Consider the following 15,247-nt stretch of genomic DNA (forward strand, 5'->3'; position numbering starts at 1 on the left):
GTAATATTAAAAAATCTTGGATTTTTTTCAAGTAATAAATGTCTTTAATTCAATGTATTCAAATCAGTTTCGTTGATATATATGTGTGTGTTTACATTAAATATGTGTGTGTATATATAATTTAAGTCGTCTATTCTATTATTAGTGTGCTATTTTTTTCCTTTCATTTTGAACACCTTCTAACGACCATTTATGTAAGTCTTAAGGTTGGCTGGCATAGAATACCTAAACGTTAAACCCACCTTTGTACCATTAAGTTGCGCAATTAAATAAACTCATACAAATAAATGCGGAGATTTTTTTTTAAATGAAAAAACTACTGAATCACGATACGTAAAACTTTACCAGAAGATACACCGTGTTTTGGAGAAGGTTTCGGTATATAATATTATACATAGCATATCACAGATTCAATCGCTTTAAATTTAGATTATTAAGGAGACAGGCGTGAATCGTGTTAATGAAAATAAATTTTCGATATTGTACGGAACTATCGATTTGCAAATCTGACTCAGACTTGGCTTATATTTATGAAAATATCTATTTTGAATTATTTAAAAATTTTTGGTCCTTATATGTAAATTACAATGTGGTGATTAATTGTTGAATACTTATATATTTATTTTATTATTTTATTTTTTTTATTATTTACTTTACAACATCCACGGGCTCACAGTTGCCCGTGCCTTTTTTTTACATTTTATTTTTATAAATTGTGGCGTTATTTTATAATACTTATATATTAAAAAATAATGTGTTTGTTGATCTTGTTGATGATTTTTCGTTTCAAACGCCATTAGAACGATTCAACGTAAACGAGGTAGATCTAAGCAAATTAGTATATCCTGAATAAATATAAATTAATATTAATTCCACACATTTTATCATATATATAAACTAGTATCGAGTAGTATGTCTTATTCATTAATTTATACTATAAGCTATTTTTCAAATGAACAAACACTATATAATAATATTGATATTAAAATATATACTTCATATAAATTTACTAATAATTATACCGTATTTTGATAATAACTATCGTATCAAGAAGATTTATACGTCTTGATATGTTGAATTATATAAACACTTTTAGGTTATCATTCATAACCAGTTATAACCCCCAACAAATGACAACATAATATTATAATTGTTTAACCTATTATATATTGCGCAGTAGAACATCATTATATAGTATACAACAAAGTCGCTTATCGCTGTCTGTCTGTCCCTGTGTATGCTTACGTTACTAAACGGATTTTGATGCGGTTTTTTTAAATAGATAGTGTGATTCAAGAGGAAAATTTATATGTATAATACATGCATAATTTAGTAGAGAAACACTGATCATTTTAGAGGTTTCTAATGTGTTTACATTGCAAACGCAGGCGTAATGAAATACAGTATTGTACGCCTTAAAAATGTCTACAAAAAAATCCGAGATATATTATATCTATCTCTTAGGGATAACCAATTTTTAATTTAAGATTAACTTTTTTTAAATACTGTTAGATAAATTATTTAAAAAAATATATTTTAAATACGGTGTCATTGCTAAACTTTCTTGATTTGATGATATCATATTTCGGCCGATTTTTGGACAGGAACGACTTTAAAAGTGGAGGTAGCGCTTTGTTCTCGCCCGTCTGGGTTGGTACCAACTACTCATTATATGTTCTACCGCAAAGCAGCAATACTTATTATTGTTATGTTCCTGTTTGAAGGAAGAGTGAGCCATTGTATCTGCAGGCACAAGGGACGTAACGTCTCAGTTGCCAAGGCTGTTGGCGCATTGGATAATTAAGAAATATAAACAAATAATATAAATATATTGGACAACATCACATACATTACTCCGATCCCAATGTAAGCAGCTAAAGCACTTGTGTTATGGAAAATCAGAAGTAGCGACGGTACCACAAACACCCAGACCCGAGACAACATAGAAAACTACTGAACTTCTTCTACATCGGCTCGGCCGGGAATCGAAACCGGGACCGCGGTAATACTTCTATGCTGAATAAAGGAATTTGAGTTGAGTTGAGTTGGACCGCGGAGTGGCGTACCCATGAAAACCGGTGTACACACTACTCGAACACGAAGGTCGTCAATAATAATTAAGAAATGGGTAATGAAAATGACGCTTATGTGTATGGGTAGTGGTGACCAAATACCGTCACGTCCAATCGCCCTTCCGCCTACCGTCACAATACAAAAAGGGTTATTTATGTTCCTTCTTGGCTTTCTTATATTTCCTTAGTAAAATTATTTGGCTTAAATCATTTAACGTGCCTTATATGAGTTAATAACGGAATAATCAACTTCATACGTTATAAAGAGTTTTCGTTATTTTACGTTAATCTGTTTTCCATTTCTACTACTACTCCAGTTAATATGAAACATTATTTTTTGTAACGCCACCCCATATGCTAAGCCAAGCCAAGTCAAAGCTATGCCTCGACAGTTACAGTGACGTTACATCCGTTTATCAAGTGAGAGGAATTCAATATCCGAACCATTCTTTTCGGAACGTCATTCACTTGTTATGCAAGAGAGTCTGTTGTCCATGGCAACCGCAATAACAAAAAGATAAGAAGGGACCGCGTTTGCAGCAGTCGAAGATAAAAAGAGTTCGTGAAAATATAGATTATTAATAATAGAAATAATATAATGTTTATTGTCTACCGTTTCATTTTATACTAGTAATACCAGTAAACATCCCACGACATTTTTTCACAATTTAAAATTAATAAATCTATGCAATTATTGTAATTATTTTATTTAAAGCAAGAATGATTTTAGCACTCAGTTTAGTTTAACTTAAAACTGAAAATAACTGTTCGTTTTTCGGCCAGCTCGTTATGTGAAACTGATTATATAACATAAAATGTATGAAGTGCCGCTTATCCGATTAACTGGTGCATATTATTTAACGACGACAATTATGTGTTCTTTCGCGGCAATCGTGTAAAAATGTGCATTATTTCATGCAAGCATATAAAACCTTAAGTCATAAATCTCTTTGCTAGCTATAAATATAATTAAAAATAAAATGAAAAAAAATATCTATTCTCTAATATCTGTTACTGAAAATGATTATGACGTACTGCTATATTATGACGAAAATTATTCAAATAGTAATTTTTTTTTTGCCGACATTTCTCAGGTTAGGATATTTTCTTTTCCGACTGTAGTGTTTAATTTGACAAGTAATAAGTACCTAAGTGTAATTCTATATTGAATAAAGTAATTTGATATTATATATGAATGTATATTTATATTATAATGGCTTGGTGAATCACATCTGCTGTTAAAGACGATCTTCGTGATGACAATGACAGTTCTGCCAAGTGTGCTTACATTGAAAAAAAAAAGTTTTTTGCGCGCGAGATAAACGATACTTACAAAATAAAAAAAAAAATAAAAAAAGTAAATAATAATTATTACCGGTTGTATAGTAATCGTGTCTTGATTTATGATGTGTTACATATGACATCAGGTATAAACTTAATAACTGACGGCCAACTCTAGTACCGCGCGCGCTCATGCCCTTGCTTATGCATTGCGCTCACTTCCCGATTTCCTGTTCCACACTTCCGTCCATTTTAACGAAATCACTCCCACAGATTGCAGGAGAGCAAAACGAATGATTAACATCAGTAATGTTTTCGAATTTCAAAAAATTAATTGACATTTTTATAACAAGAACTTCTTATTAGATCAAAAAAATATAACAAGATAAAAATTTATAAAAGAGGTCAATCATTTTTTTAATTCATAAAAAAGATTATTCGTTTATAAATATTCACAAAATTGATTGAATTCCAATCGAAATAATTTAAAAAATTCAAATTATTGAAACATTCTTAATTCATTTCCATTGAGTTTGTATAAATTTGTGTAACATATATCGTAACAGATTATATAATTCGATTCGGTTGAATGATCGAATGATCGATTAAGGTGCATTTATCGGTTAATCGACAGTATTAATAAACTGAAGAATGCGGTTTTGATTACTTACAACTTTAAGAACTACAATTGGTAACTCGGATGCAACCTATAAAAATTTATAACCTCCATTTTTAATTTTTAATAAAACTAGCATAACTATATTTCGGTTTTAAAGTAACATCAATTTTGTTGTTAATGTACATTATAGATTATTTTTAAAGTGAGTTATGCCTTTTGGTTACAAGACGTGAATCTAAATGGATGATTTTGAGTTCAAACCTAGACGAGAAACACTTTCGTTTTTATTTATTTTTTATGACATAGGAGCCAAACGAACAGGTGGCTCACCTGATGAAACTGACTATCATCGCCCATGGTCATCTGCAACAGCAGAGGGGTTTGTAGTTGCGTTTCTGGCCTTTAAGAAATGTATAGACTCTTTTCTTGAAGGTTCCTTCATGAAGGAACCTAATTTGTGTTGATAATTCATCTCTGAAACTGAGGTGGATGAAAATCTGTCATGAGTCCACCAAACCGCATTAGATCAGCGCGGTGGAGTAAGCTACAGACCTTCTCCTCAAAAGGGAAAAGGAGGCCTTTACTCAGCAGTGGGATATTAATAGTCTGTTACTTTTACACATACTTTTTTAAAATTTAAATTTGTCTATGTGACTGAAACAAAGTTTTATTTAAGATGAAAACGTTTTGTTCTAATGACGTGGTGAAAAGTGAATTCAATTAAACAGTTATGACATATTTGAAAATTCATTTTAATTTTTGAGTGTATGGTCTTAATTTGTGTCAAGGGAGAACTAATTATGTTTTCAAATACTCAAGTGTGAAAATATCAAAATGATTCCAAAACAAAAACATGTTTATCATACTGAAAGAGACAATTAATTCGTGTTAAAATGTGATAATTTAATTTCGCGTAGTGACAGTCAAAAATCGGATCAGATGATCATTATTCTAGAAGTTGTGGAAGACCGATGTTGTCTGCTTATTTGCAGCCTGGCTTGCTTCCGTATATTTATATCCTCATTATTCATAATTCACACGGTATTATTCAATTTATTTGCATTTAAAAGAATTTGGAATACTTTTACAGTTTTGGAAATGCTTTTGTAATTGGGTGCTTTCTTATTGAATACGAATTGAGACGCTCATTTGATCTGTAACCAATAGATACTAAAATAAAAATACTATTTTTTCTTTCGGCAGTTACGGGGATTTTACTCTGCTGGAACAACGCTATTACCTAACTAGAACTAGACGCTGGGATTTGGTGAGCCTAACTGGATTCGAAAGGAAAAGAACCGAGAACTTTAAACTTAAGGAGAGGCTTATGTCCTGTGTTTTAAAATTGTCTGATAATGATGATGAAGCCAGTCCTCATCAATAAGTAGAATGTAGGTTGGACAGCCGCAACAAATGGTGTTCTTTAATCTCATGGACAGTTTTATTACAATACGATTACGTTTGGCATGATCGCGACTGCGTCAGGGTCAGGTCACGGTCATATTCGATTCTGTAAGCTGTGAGGAAGTTGGAATGATGAGTTTGCTATAAATAGTTATAATGACATTTTTTTATTTGGAAATGATCATTTTTACCAATCCTTCCCGAATGCAGTTGCTTTATCCACATGGGTAATTTAAGTTATCTATTATCCTAAGCTTCGGGTGTGACCAGGAGAAGGTACTAGGTTAGTTACGCAATGTTTGTTATGTGACTCTGACAAACATTGATGCATAATTTCATCACGACGGGTTGCCGTGAAAGGATAACAAACTAATACATAAAATCACTTTAGCATTAATAATACTTACTATATTACTTAGGATTAGGATGCTTGCAATTATTAAAATTGTTACTATTTTTAGGAGTTGTGATCGATAAAAATAAACTATCAATGAAGCTAAGAAAGGCCACGGACGCTTAATCTATTGATATTCAATGAAAATGTATAAATAAAATAAAAATTACTACTATACTCCCCGGAATATATCAAGTAAATCGTAATCATGAAAAATAAAATCGTTAATAATGTTTTGTATTAACGGTTAATTAAACCCGTCTGTTCCAATCAGTTCTTTTGTCTCTAGCTCCGAGAAATAATTAATGATACTTTGATTGGTTGAGAATTCTTTGATGTCTTGACAGTTGGCGCCATAATAATTCATAGTCTAATGGCTGAGTAGTAATAGTTTACCGTATTTCTTGCTTCATGTTGATGATATTTTGTACGTTTAAAAAGACATTTAACATTGTGCTAACGAATACTCATGCTCGTACAAAAACCGTGAAATAAAATTCTATTTGGAAAACATATTCGGCAATACAATATCATTAAAGCACATTTCATATTTCAGTATATATAAAGTTCAGTATATATATAGTTATTTAAAGGCAAATCTACTTGGCACTATCACTCATTCTTTAGAAAGGATTTAAGTAGTTTTCACAAGTTTTACTCTAGTTATTTGCCTTAGCCTCTATTTACAGATAGGTTCAATGTCGGTATCTTCAAATCTAGAGTTAACAGGTATCTTTTAGGCAAGCCTGTTACATCTTAGACTGTATCGCTGCTGAACATCAGGTAAGAGAAATGTCGAACGCTAGCCAATTATGGATAAAAAAAATGTAATTTGTCTTTGATAGTCTATGTCACTCTTTATATACTAAACTATATATATCGACGTAGTTTAATATATGCTGATATGGTGCGTGATATAGGGACAAGCTGACAAACAAACTAAAATCCTCTTATGAGCATATTTGAATCGTCATTTCGGAAGATTATCATCTTAATAACGTGCAGAATATATTCTTGTTGTATTACAAATTGTCCTTGGACGAGATTAGAATGCGTTTGTGCGCTTTAATTCTTTGTGATCATATTGTCTATAATAAATATATTAACAATGACAATGATTTAATATACACTAAAGTAAATTAACAGCATGTCTCATAGCTGGGCTAAGACGTCCTCTCCCTTTGGTAACAAGTTTTGATTCGTATTCCAACACTCTGCTCCGATGCGGCTTGTGGATACCCACTGCCACGTGGCAGAATTTCATTGAACGGAGAAACATGTCGATTTCTCGACGTTTTTCCTTCACCTCCTTGAACAAGATGCATAAATTTTAAGCACATGGAAGTGCAACGGTGCTTGCCTGGGTTTGAATTCGTCAGTCGACGGTCGAAATTGGATTATGACTGCTTTCAAATATATATACTAAAAATTTTCCATACGGATGTGCAGTTGTGCAGCCATAAAATACAATTCAGTTAAACGTCTTAAACATCCTTGCTTTTAGGGAATAGTTCATATTATTAAGTTTACACAAGATAATAGAAATAAAATGAAGGCTGGAAAGGATGTTGCTTAACTGTTGAACTTGTTTTTGCAATTCATCATCCATGGAAAATACTATAGGAAAATGATTATCTATAGGAATTAAATTTTCAACGGAGAGCGGAGAACGGTCTCGAACTTTGCAGGAAATATAGTGCTTATTGACGTACCGCATATTACCGGGCCCAGGGCGGCAAATTTTTGGGGTCGTCAATTTTAGTCGGAGATTTTTAGTATAATTGTGCTTTGATTTAACTCTCGCGCCCTCGTTTAAAATCACAAAAATGGGTCCGTAGCACAGTGAACACACAAAATTCACCCGTTCCGACATTGCAATTTTTCAAAGTTCCCCTACCGTCTGTAGGGGTTGAAAACTAAATGACTGAATGAATACGAAATATATAGAAGACTGCGACTTGAAAATACTGTGTCATAAGTTGTGCATCACGATGAGCATGTCAATTCTTGTTCTAAACTAACTTAACCAATTTAATAATCGATCATTAGCTCTAAATTATAAACCATTAATAGTCGCCAACTATTTTTGAATTTTCATGAATAATCATTTCTCCTTTTAAAAGTTAATTATTGCAGTAATTTACTGGTCACTTAGAACTTTGTGAAACCTTCGTCATGCAAAAATATGCCATATTTCATGGTAATTGTCGAATGATTTTAAATCACAAAGAGATATTACCCATATCCATTTTTATGTGAAGGATTTACTATATAGCAACTATGTAATAAACTGCAATAAAATAATCGGAGTTGTATTAATTTTTTTTTTAATCAGACTTGACAACCAAGGTTATACATGGGTAAGATACTTATCGATGTTAATATTTACAAAGGAAAATGTATAATTCATAATATTTGATCAATGATTAATTAGTGTATATATATTTTTGTAATAAAAAATATATTGGCTTGTAATTACTACGAATGAAGAATACGAGTAGATAACTCACAGGCCCGTAGCATTTAGCTTATTCGCATCACGTCAGAGTCAAGGTATTGCAAAGGTCGATGGCGAGGAAGTTAGGAAGTGATTGGATGATAGCTATTCATATATTTTATATCCATCGTTTATCAGCAATCACAATTTTTTGGTTTCATAATTAATCTTAATTATAGCTTGTGCATAAAGGCGAGGTTTTATGCACGTTTTTGATTTTCGAATAGAAATTTCGTTGGGTATTGTACATAACACTGATTGTAAAATTTCAAGGTTAAGTGTGAGTGATGCCTTTTATGTGTAACGTTTACTTGTTTATTTATATGTGTGGCATTGTACGATACAAGAAAATTGTTTTCAATTACTTCATGTGAAGTAAAAAAGCGTGGACTTAATATATATGACTTCTAGCCTCTAGGCAGGATATACTCTGTAATTAAAATGGTGAAAAAGAGTAACTACTGAGTTTCTTGCCGGTTCTTCTCGGTAAAATCTATTTTCCGAACCGGTAGTTAAATTTAATTCAACACTGTAACATGACGATTCAAAAGTGCTTTTATGAGCCTACTTGAATAAAGAATATTTTGATTTTGTATCGGCTAATTTCTTCTAGACAACAACATTTATTTACAGAAAGAGGACTTAGTATAGGTTTATTTATTAGCCATATTACCTTCTGTAAGTCAGTATCAAACCTAAAATAATAGTTACTCAAGTATTATAACTGTGATATTGCCATTGCTTTACACAGACCATATTGAGGCCGATTATAAATATTTTCTTAAATTCCATTTTTAAACACTTTCCATTCCATGCATTTATATTGATATGATAATAATTCATCCATACAGATTTTGGTTACAATAAAATTTGTTATTCACGAGATTTGTGCAAAGATAGCATCATAGTTCCCAAGGTTGGAGTTGTATTGGCGATGGTATATATTTCCGACGGTGTCAATGTCTATGGCCAGTGGTGACCACTTACCAACAGGTGGTCAACACACGTAAAATGACACGTTTATTCTGGAGTCATATTTTAATATTACAAAGTAGGTAGTTACTTTCTCTCATAGATAATGAGCATTTTTCAAGAGGCACACCATCCTATTTTTATCGTATTTCTTGTGCATAAAATATTATTTTTATAAATATTGAAAATAAGGTTTGTCTATTAGAAGGAAGATATATTTTTTTATTTTTATAAATTAATATAAAACATACTCCAAGATCTTATAACTTGTACCGAAAGTAAATATTTTATATATTAAAAATAACGTTTGTCTATTAGAATGCAAATATCACAAATGAGAAGAATACTTATTTCCTAAGTGCTCTTACAAATAAAAAATATGTTTGTTTTTGTCCATATTACAAGAGTTCATTCATCGTTCATTCGTTCGTTGGTTCATTCGAATGAGTTGAAATTTTATACGTTATTTGTTTGCTCCTGTGTGAAGGTTTCTGTCTGTAATAAAGAAGGTTGACTTAAAGTCAAACTCCTTACAGCGATTGCATATTAATTTTTCTACCAAAAAAAGTTAGAGCTAAAAAAAAAAAGATTTAACAGTTCTAAAATACGATGAGATGGTTGAAATATTTACGATCACCTGAATTAGTTATGATGTATATTTGACATATAAAAAAAGATCTTTGCACATTCAGTATAAACTAAATAAATGAAAGGACTTTATTTCTGTGTTCCTTAACTGAAATAATTACTAAACCATTATCATCAGGGAAATTCTCACCAATTACTCGGTGCATCAGGACTGACAATTCTATAAACAGACTTAACATCGATATCCACTATCAAAATCTCTTAACCTTTAAGAAATCAGTATTAAACGCTGTAAGTGGGTAACATTACCATTGTTTTTATTGTAACTTTATTTTTATTCTTATATGTAAAGGTTTATAATTGTTATGTTTGTATTAAGCATTAAGCCGTATCTTTTGTCTAAGTTTGTGCTAGTTTAAGTTTTTATTATTAATTTAAGAGAGTATTACTTTTTATTGTAATTCACTAGTGTTGTAAATACCTGTAGTGGTGTATCACACTGCATCGGTCCGTGTACTTTTGATTGCATTGTTTTTGTGAATATGCCGATGGTGTTTCAAATACATAAATAAATTATATGGTTATAAAACTTATACCGGATTCAGCGCATTTCGGAGATGGTTTTAGTATATAATGTTGCAGACAACTTGCCGACTGTTGTACTTTTTACTAAACAAACTCAGAATAGCTTATGAATGAAGTATATTATTTTATAAATACCGGAAGGTTCTTTAGTAACTTCAAAGTTAAAAGCGCGTGTGTGGTATCGTACTCGTATAATTGCTTACAATATTTATAAAGACACGCACGTCAGGCGTTAACATTAAATATGTATTTGTTTATTATTGTGTTTTATTCCATATTATAAATGTGCGACCTTAAACTGTTAGTTTTGTATGCGAGATTTATCAATACAAAGGAAAACAGAATTTCGCGCTCATGGTCACTACGAGGATTTTTTCTAGATGAAATTTACGGCTACTAATTCAAGGCTGTATAATTTGGATCTAAGTTCATGTTACATAAACACGCTTTCGAATTATTACAATAAACAGATTAAAAATCCAGTTTGATATGATTATAGAAATTGTGATATAGACTGCTCATAATCAAATTTATTGTAGATAAATCTGTATCAACACATTCGTCGTCTCGGTTTGCTTCTTTAGAGAAGAAATTCGTCCAAAATTAACGTGTTTTGTTGAGTTAGTCAAGTTTTCTAATTTATATGGAATGTACCTATTATAAAAAGTACACACGACGTCAAACTTTAATAATTAAGAAAGGAAACATTTAAGAAATGTGAAATAAAAATGTCCTCTAGTAACCTTAACTTGAATTGTGAGACGATCGTTTTAAAGTTACGACTACGTAACTTTAAAACGCTCGTATAAAATAAAGTAATATCTTATGTCACACTCGCAATCCATTATTATTTCATTTTGTATTGTTCGTGTATTTTTTTTATTCGTTTGGTCATTAAAGTATCATTCGGTATTATCTTTATTTAAGAGGAAGCCTGTATGTATAATTCAAATTAGTTCTAGTAATAGATGGATAATCTTTTTATAAGATTTCATTTTCAATTGTTAGGAAGTGTGCGTTAAATCCTGTATTGAATTCTATATCATTTTCAATGAATTGATTTAGCTAAAATTATGCACAAAATTTTAGTTTTAGTGAGAATACAGTCTATAATTAAATTGTATTAATTGTTGTATGTAGATTTAATAAGAGCTTATTTTATGAAGGTTATTTTATTGAATTATCTTTTAAAAACATATAATATAATATATTAACGCTTACTGCTTTATTATTATAAATTTGTTATAAATTTTTAATATTATCTGTGATCGTAATCTTGTTTTTGGCATAGTCCGTAATGTTTGTTTTCATTTAAATTAAAATATATTAAAGTACTATTTCGAATAGAGATGGTTTATATTCTGACGTGACACAAAAGACAAATGCCGTCGGTCTCGGTCAGAGTCTAATTTATTTATAAGGTACGATACAAATTCAAATGATCCTTTTTTTTTTTTATTTATTTTAGAGGTGGCAAACGAGCAGGAGGCTCTCCTGATGGAAAGTGACTACCACCGCCCATGGACATCTGCAACACCGGGGGGCTTGCAGGTGCGTTGCCGGCCTTTCAGGAAAGAGTACGCTATTTTCTTGAAGGTTCCCAAGTCGTATCGGTTCGGAAAAACCGCCGGCGAAAGCTGGTTCCACAGAGTGGTTGTGCGAGGCAGAAAATGTCTTAAAAATCGCGCTGTTGTGGATTTTCGGACATCTAGGTGGTGTGAGTGATATTTTGAATTTTGGCGAGATGTCCGAAGGTGAAATTCAGCAGCCGGGATTAATCCGAACAATTCATCGGAACATTCCCCGTGATAAATTCTGTAGAAGATGCAGAGCGATCCAACATCTCTACGCAAAGCCAAAGGATCAAGCAGATCGGAAAGGGCTTGATCGTTGATAATTCGAGCCGCTCTACGTTGGATACGGTCGAATGGAAGGAGCTGGTACTGGGGAGCACCCGCCCAGAGGTGAGAGCAGTACTCCATGTGTGGCCGAATTTGTGCCTTGCCTTCAATAATTATTTTTTCTTTATAAGTATAAAAAAATAAAAATTAATTATTGAGTATAGCAAGCAAGGTAGAGGTTTTTTTTAAAGCAAATTAACTTTAAGACTGTTATAAGTTGTGTCTAAACTTTATAAAAAAAATATATCCCTATGTTGTCCGAGTAAGTAGTCTCATCGGTAGTCTAGCGCAAACTGTAATACTTTGTATTAATGTGTTCCGATTTAAAAAGGACATAACATTTTAGTTCCCATAGTGGTCGGCATAATAAAAGATAAATAAATAAATAAATATATATATATATATATATATTGAAAATATTTAATTGAGAATGACATAATTGTTATTAAAATTCCTGTGTCAAATAAAACAATAACAAAAAGAAAGTTTAAATAATTTTACGTAAAAATTTGTATAAAAGGAAGTGGGAGAGAGAGAGAGAGAGAGAGAGAAAGAGAAGGAAATGTCGTTTGAATTTTGAGATATCGCTTTTTTCTAAAGTCACGATTTCTGTCAGTTCACTGTATTTCGTTCCAATAATCAAAGCAATAAATACGAAGAAGATCGTCTCACTGTAAGCCGTATAAAAAATTATATTGAATAATTACTCATAACTGTTATATAGTGAAAGATACGAGTACAATGACTTGGCCTTAATACCTACACACGCTGCGATCGGCGTTCAATTTTTATGTAACTCACTTTCACTCACTCCCATCTGAGAGATTGTGGACTAGTTAAGGGATAATATTGCATAAACCGTCGAAATATTTATCGAGACATTTGGTTTTATTGTTTATTACTTCATTGTAATTTCGGCGAACAGGACCTTTTATACTTGATTACTATATCCCGGAAACATTTGTAACGGTTATTTTGAAGAGCAAAATCGTTGCAGTTCTTATTTTTGGTATTTTATAAAAGATATCCTTTTATGAAGTTATGCATTTTTAACTTATCAACCATTAGTGGGACCATTAGTGGCTGACTGGATTTGAACAGCAGATTTGTAAAGAAGGCCGCTATGGTCCACTAGCAGCTGAGATGTACCAATAATTCTTATCTGTGTTGTGTGAAGTTGCGTTTTCAAGCCCTAGCATCCTTGATTTTTTATGTCATTTAGTTGCGTTTATAATAAATCCTGTGCTTGGTGAAGGAAAACATAGTGAAACTTGCAAACGTCTAAAGATAATCAATTCAAATTGGAGCAGCGGGAGAGATTCTAAATGAGGCGAGGCCCAACTCTGGAATATTTACAGACTGTGACTTTAATATATAGGAATCATTTCTTTTTAATTACTGTTGCAGGAATTCAGAGAGTATATACAGTAAACAAAATTCTCTAAGAAGTCTTACAAAAGTCTTACCAATAATATTTTTTCCGCTTTTCGTTTTAAATTCACGGTTAATGGCTACTTCGGTTATTTGCTATCAAATTACCTTCTTTTTATATTAAATGGACCAAATTATTTCAAAAGATTTTGTTCATGGGGCTGTCAATCTGCCAGAACATCTTCAGTCTGGTGGCTGTTAAAGACAAACATTACATAGGCTAACCATTATTGCGCTTTTTTAAAATAAGAAAATTCTTATTGCATGGCATTTTAAACATGAAAAATATAATAACATATTGTACCATTTTGAAATGTGGGACCTGTACCTATTCTCCCATATGCTCTAGGAAATCGGAATGGGCCAAAACAGCCATGGTTGTAAAGTGTGTTATTTTTATAAAACAATAAAAATAGAAATAAGGTTGTATAATAGAAAAAATTAATAACAATAAAAAAAAATTAACAAATCTTTTTGTTATTCTAAGGAATTTGTAGAAATTATGATGTGCTATTTACTTCAAGGAGTTACGAGAAACGATGACGTAACGTTATATATTATGAAGACGTTATTTAAGCAATGATTTTGGATTCAGCTTGTTGACATAAATATCCGCAACTACAAGATGTGTGTATGGCATCCGTCGCTGCAATGTTATAAAGATTTAAAAACATTCAAAATACGTTAAAATAATTCTGAGTAGATATTTCAATATGGAATATTGATAATGTACTTACTAGCTAAAATATTTAAATATTTTATGTAAAACTAAATTATAACTGACATCAACGAATAATTACACATACCTTAAATATACTAGGTAATTGTTAAAACAGCAACACTACAGCGTAAATTAGTAGTAGCTATTTTAAGGATGTTTTTATGCATCTGCGCATAATTTAAACATGATATAAATGTTGAAACAATATAAAGAAATAATGTTGAAACTATTTTATATATATTTTTACTATTATTTTTTATAAAGCGCTATCTTGTGTTGAATATTAAAATTACAATGATTTTGATCGCCATCTGTCAAACAGTAGCGGTATTTCATTGTAACTATTAAATATAACCATAGATGGCAGCAGTGTATCTTTTTTTTTTAAATAAAATTATGATTAAAAAATATCTCAATAATATATATTTTATAATTTGTACTTTGTAAGATATTATATGAATATTTAAAATATACTGTAAATTGTTAGATTATAATCAAACATTTATAATCCAATATATGATTGACATTATTTGCTTACTTGGCAACATTACTTAAATCTTTAGTTTATGGTAGAACCGCCGCATGACAGTTGTATAGGGAAAATTAAGAATTATGAAGTAGGATATTTTTCCAATTTATTGTGTTTAAATGACAGCAGGAAAAGAAACCATGGGGTAAGTATTATAATAGTGTTACTGCACATATTTTATAACATTCAAAAACATGTTTTGTCATATAGTACCGAGGAAATTCCATTTACCTGGGATCTCGATATTTTTAGG

General features: G+C 31.3%; 1 protein-coding gene across 2 annotated transcripts in view; it reads left to right on the top strand.

Annotated features, from left to right (window-relative positions):
* The first annotated feature begins 14,997 nt into the window (after positions 1-14,997).
* Positions 14,998-15,247, top strand: part of LOC113397717 (homer protein homolog 2) — a 35,560-nt gene continuing 35,310 nt past the window's right edge. For both annotated transcript variants that reach the window (XM_026636170.2, XM_026636171.2), the window contains exon 1: positions 14,998-15,139. In XM_026636170.2, the coding sequence (XP_026491955.1) occupies positions 15,114-15,139 (26 nt within the window). In that variant the 5' untranslated portion in view covers positions 14,998-15,113. The remainder of the gene's footprint in view (positions 15,140-15,247) is intronic.

This window comes from Vanessa tameamea, chromosome 23 (genome assembly GCF_037043105.1).
Source record: "Vanessa tameamea isolate UH-Manoa-2023 chromosome 23, ilVanTame1 primary haplotype, whole genome shotgun sequence".
Taxonomy (NCBI): domain Eukaryota; kingdom Metazoa; phylum Arthropoda; class Insecta; order Lepidoptera; family Nymphalidae; genus Vanessa; species Vanessa tameamea.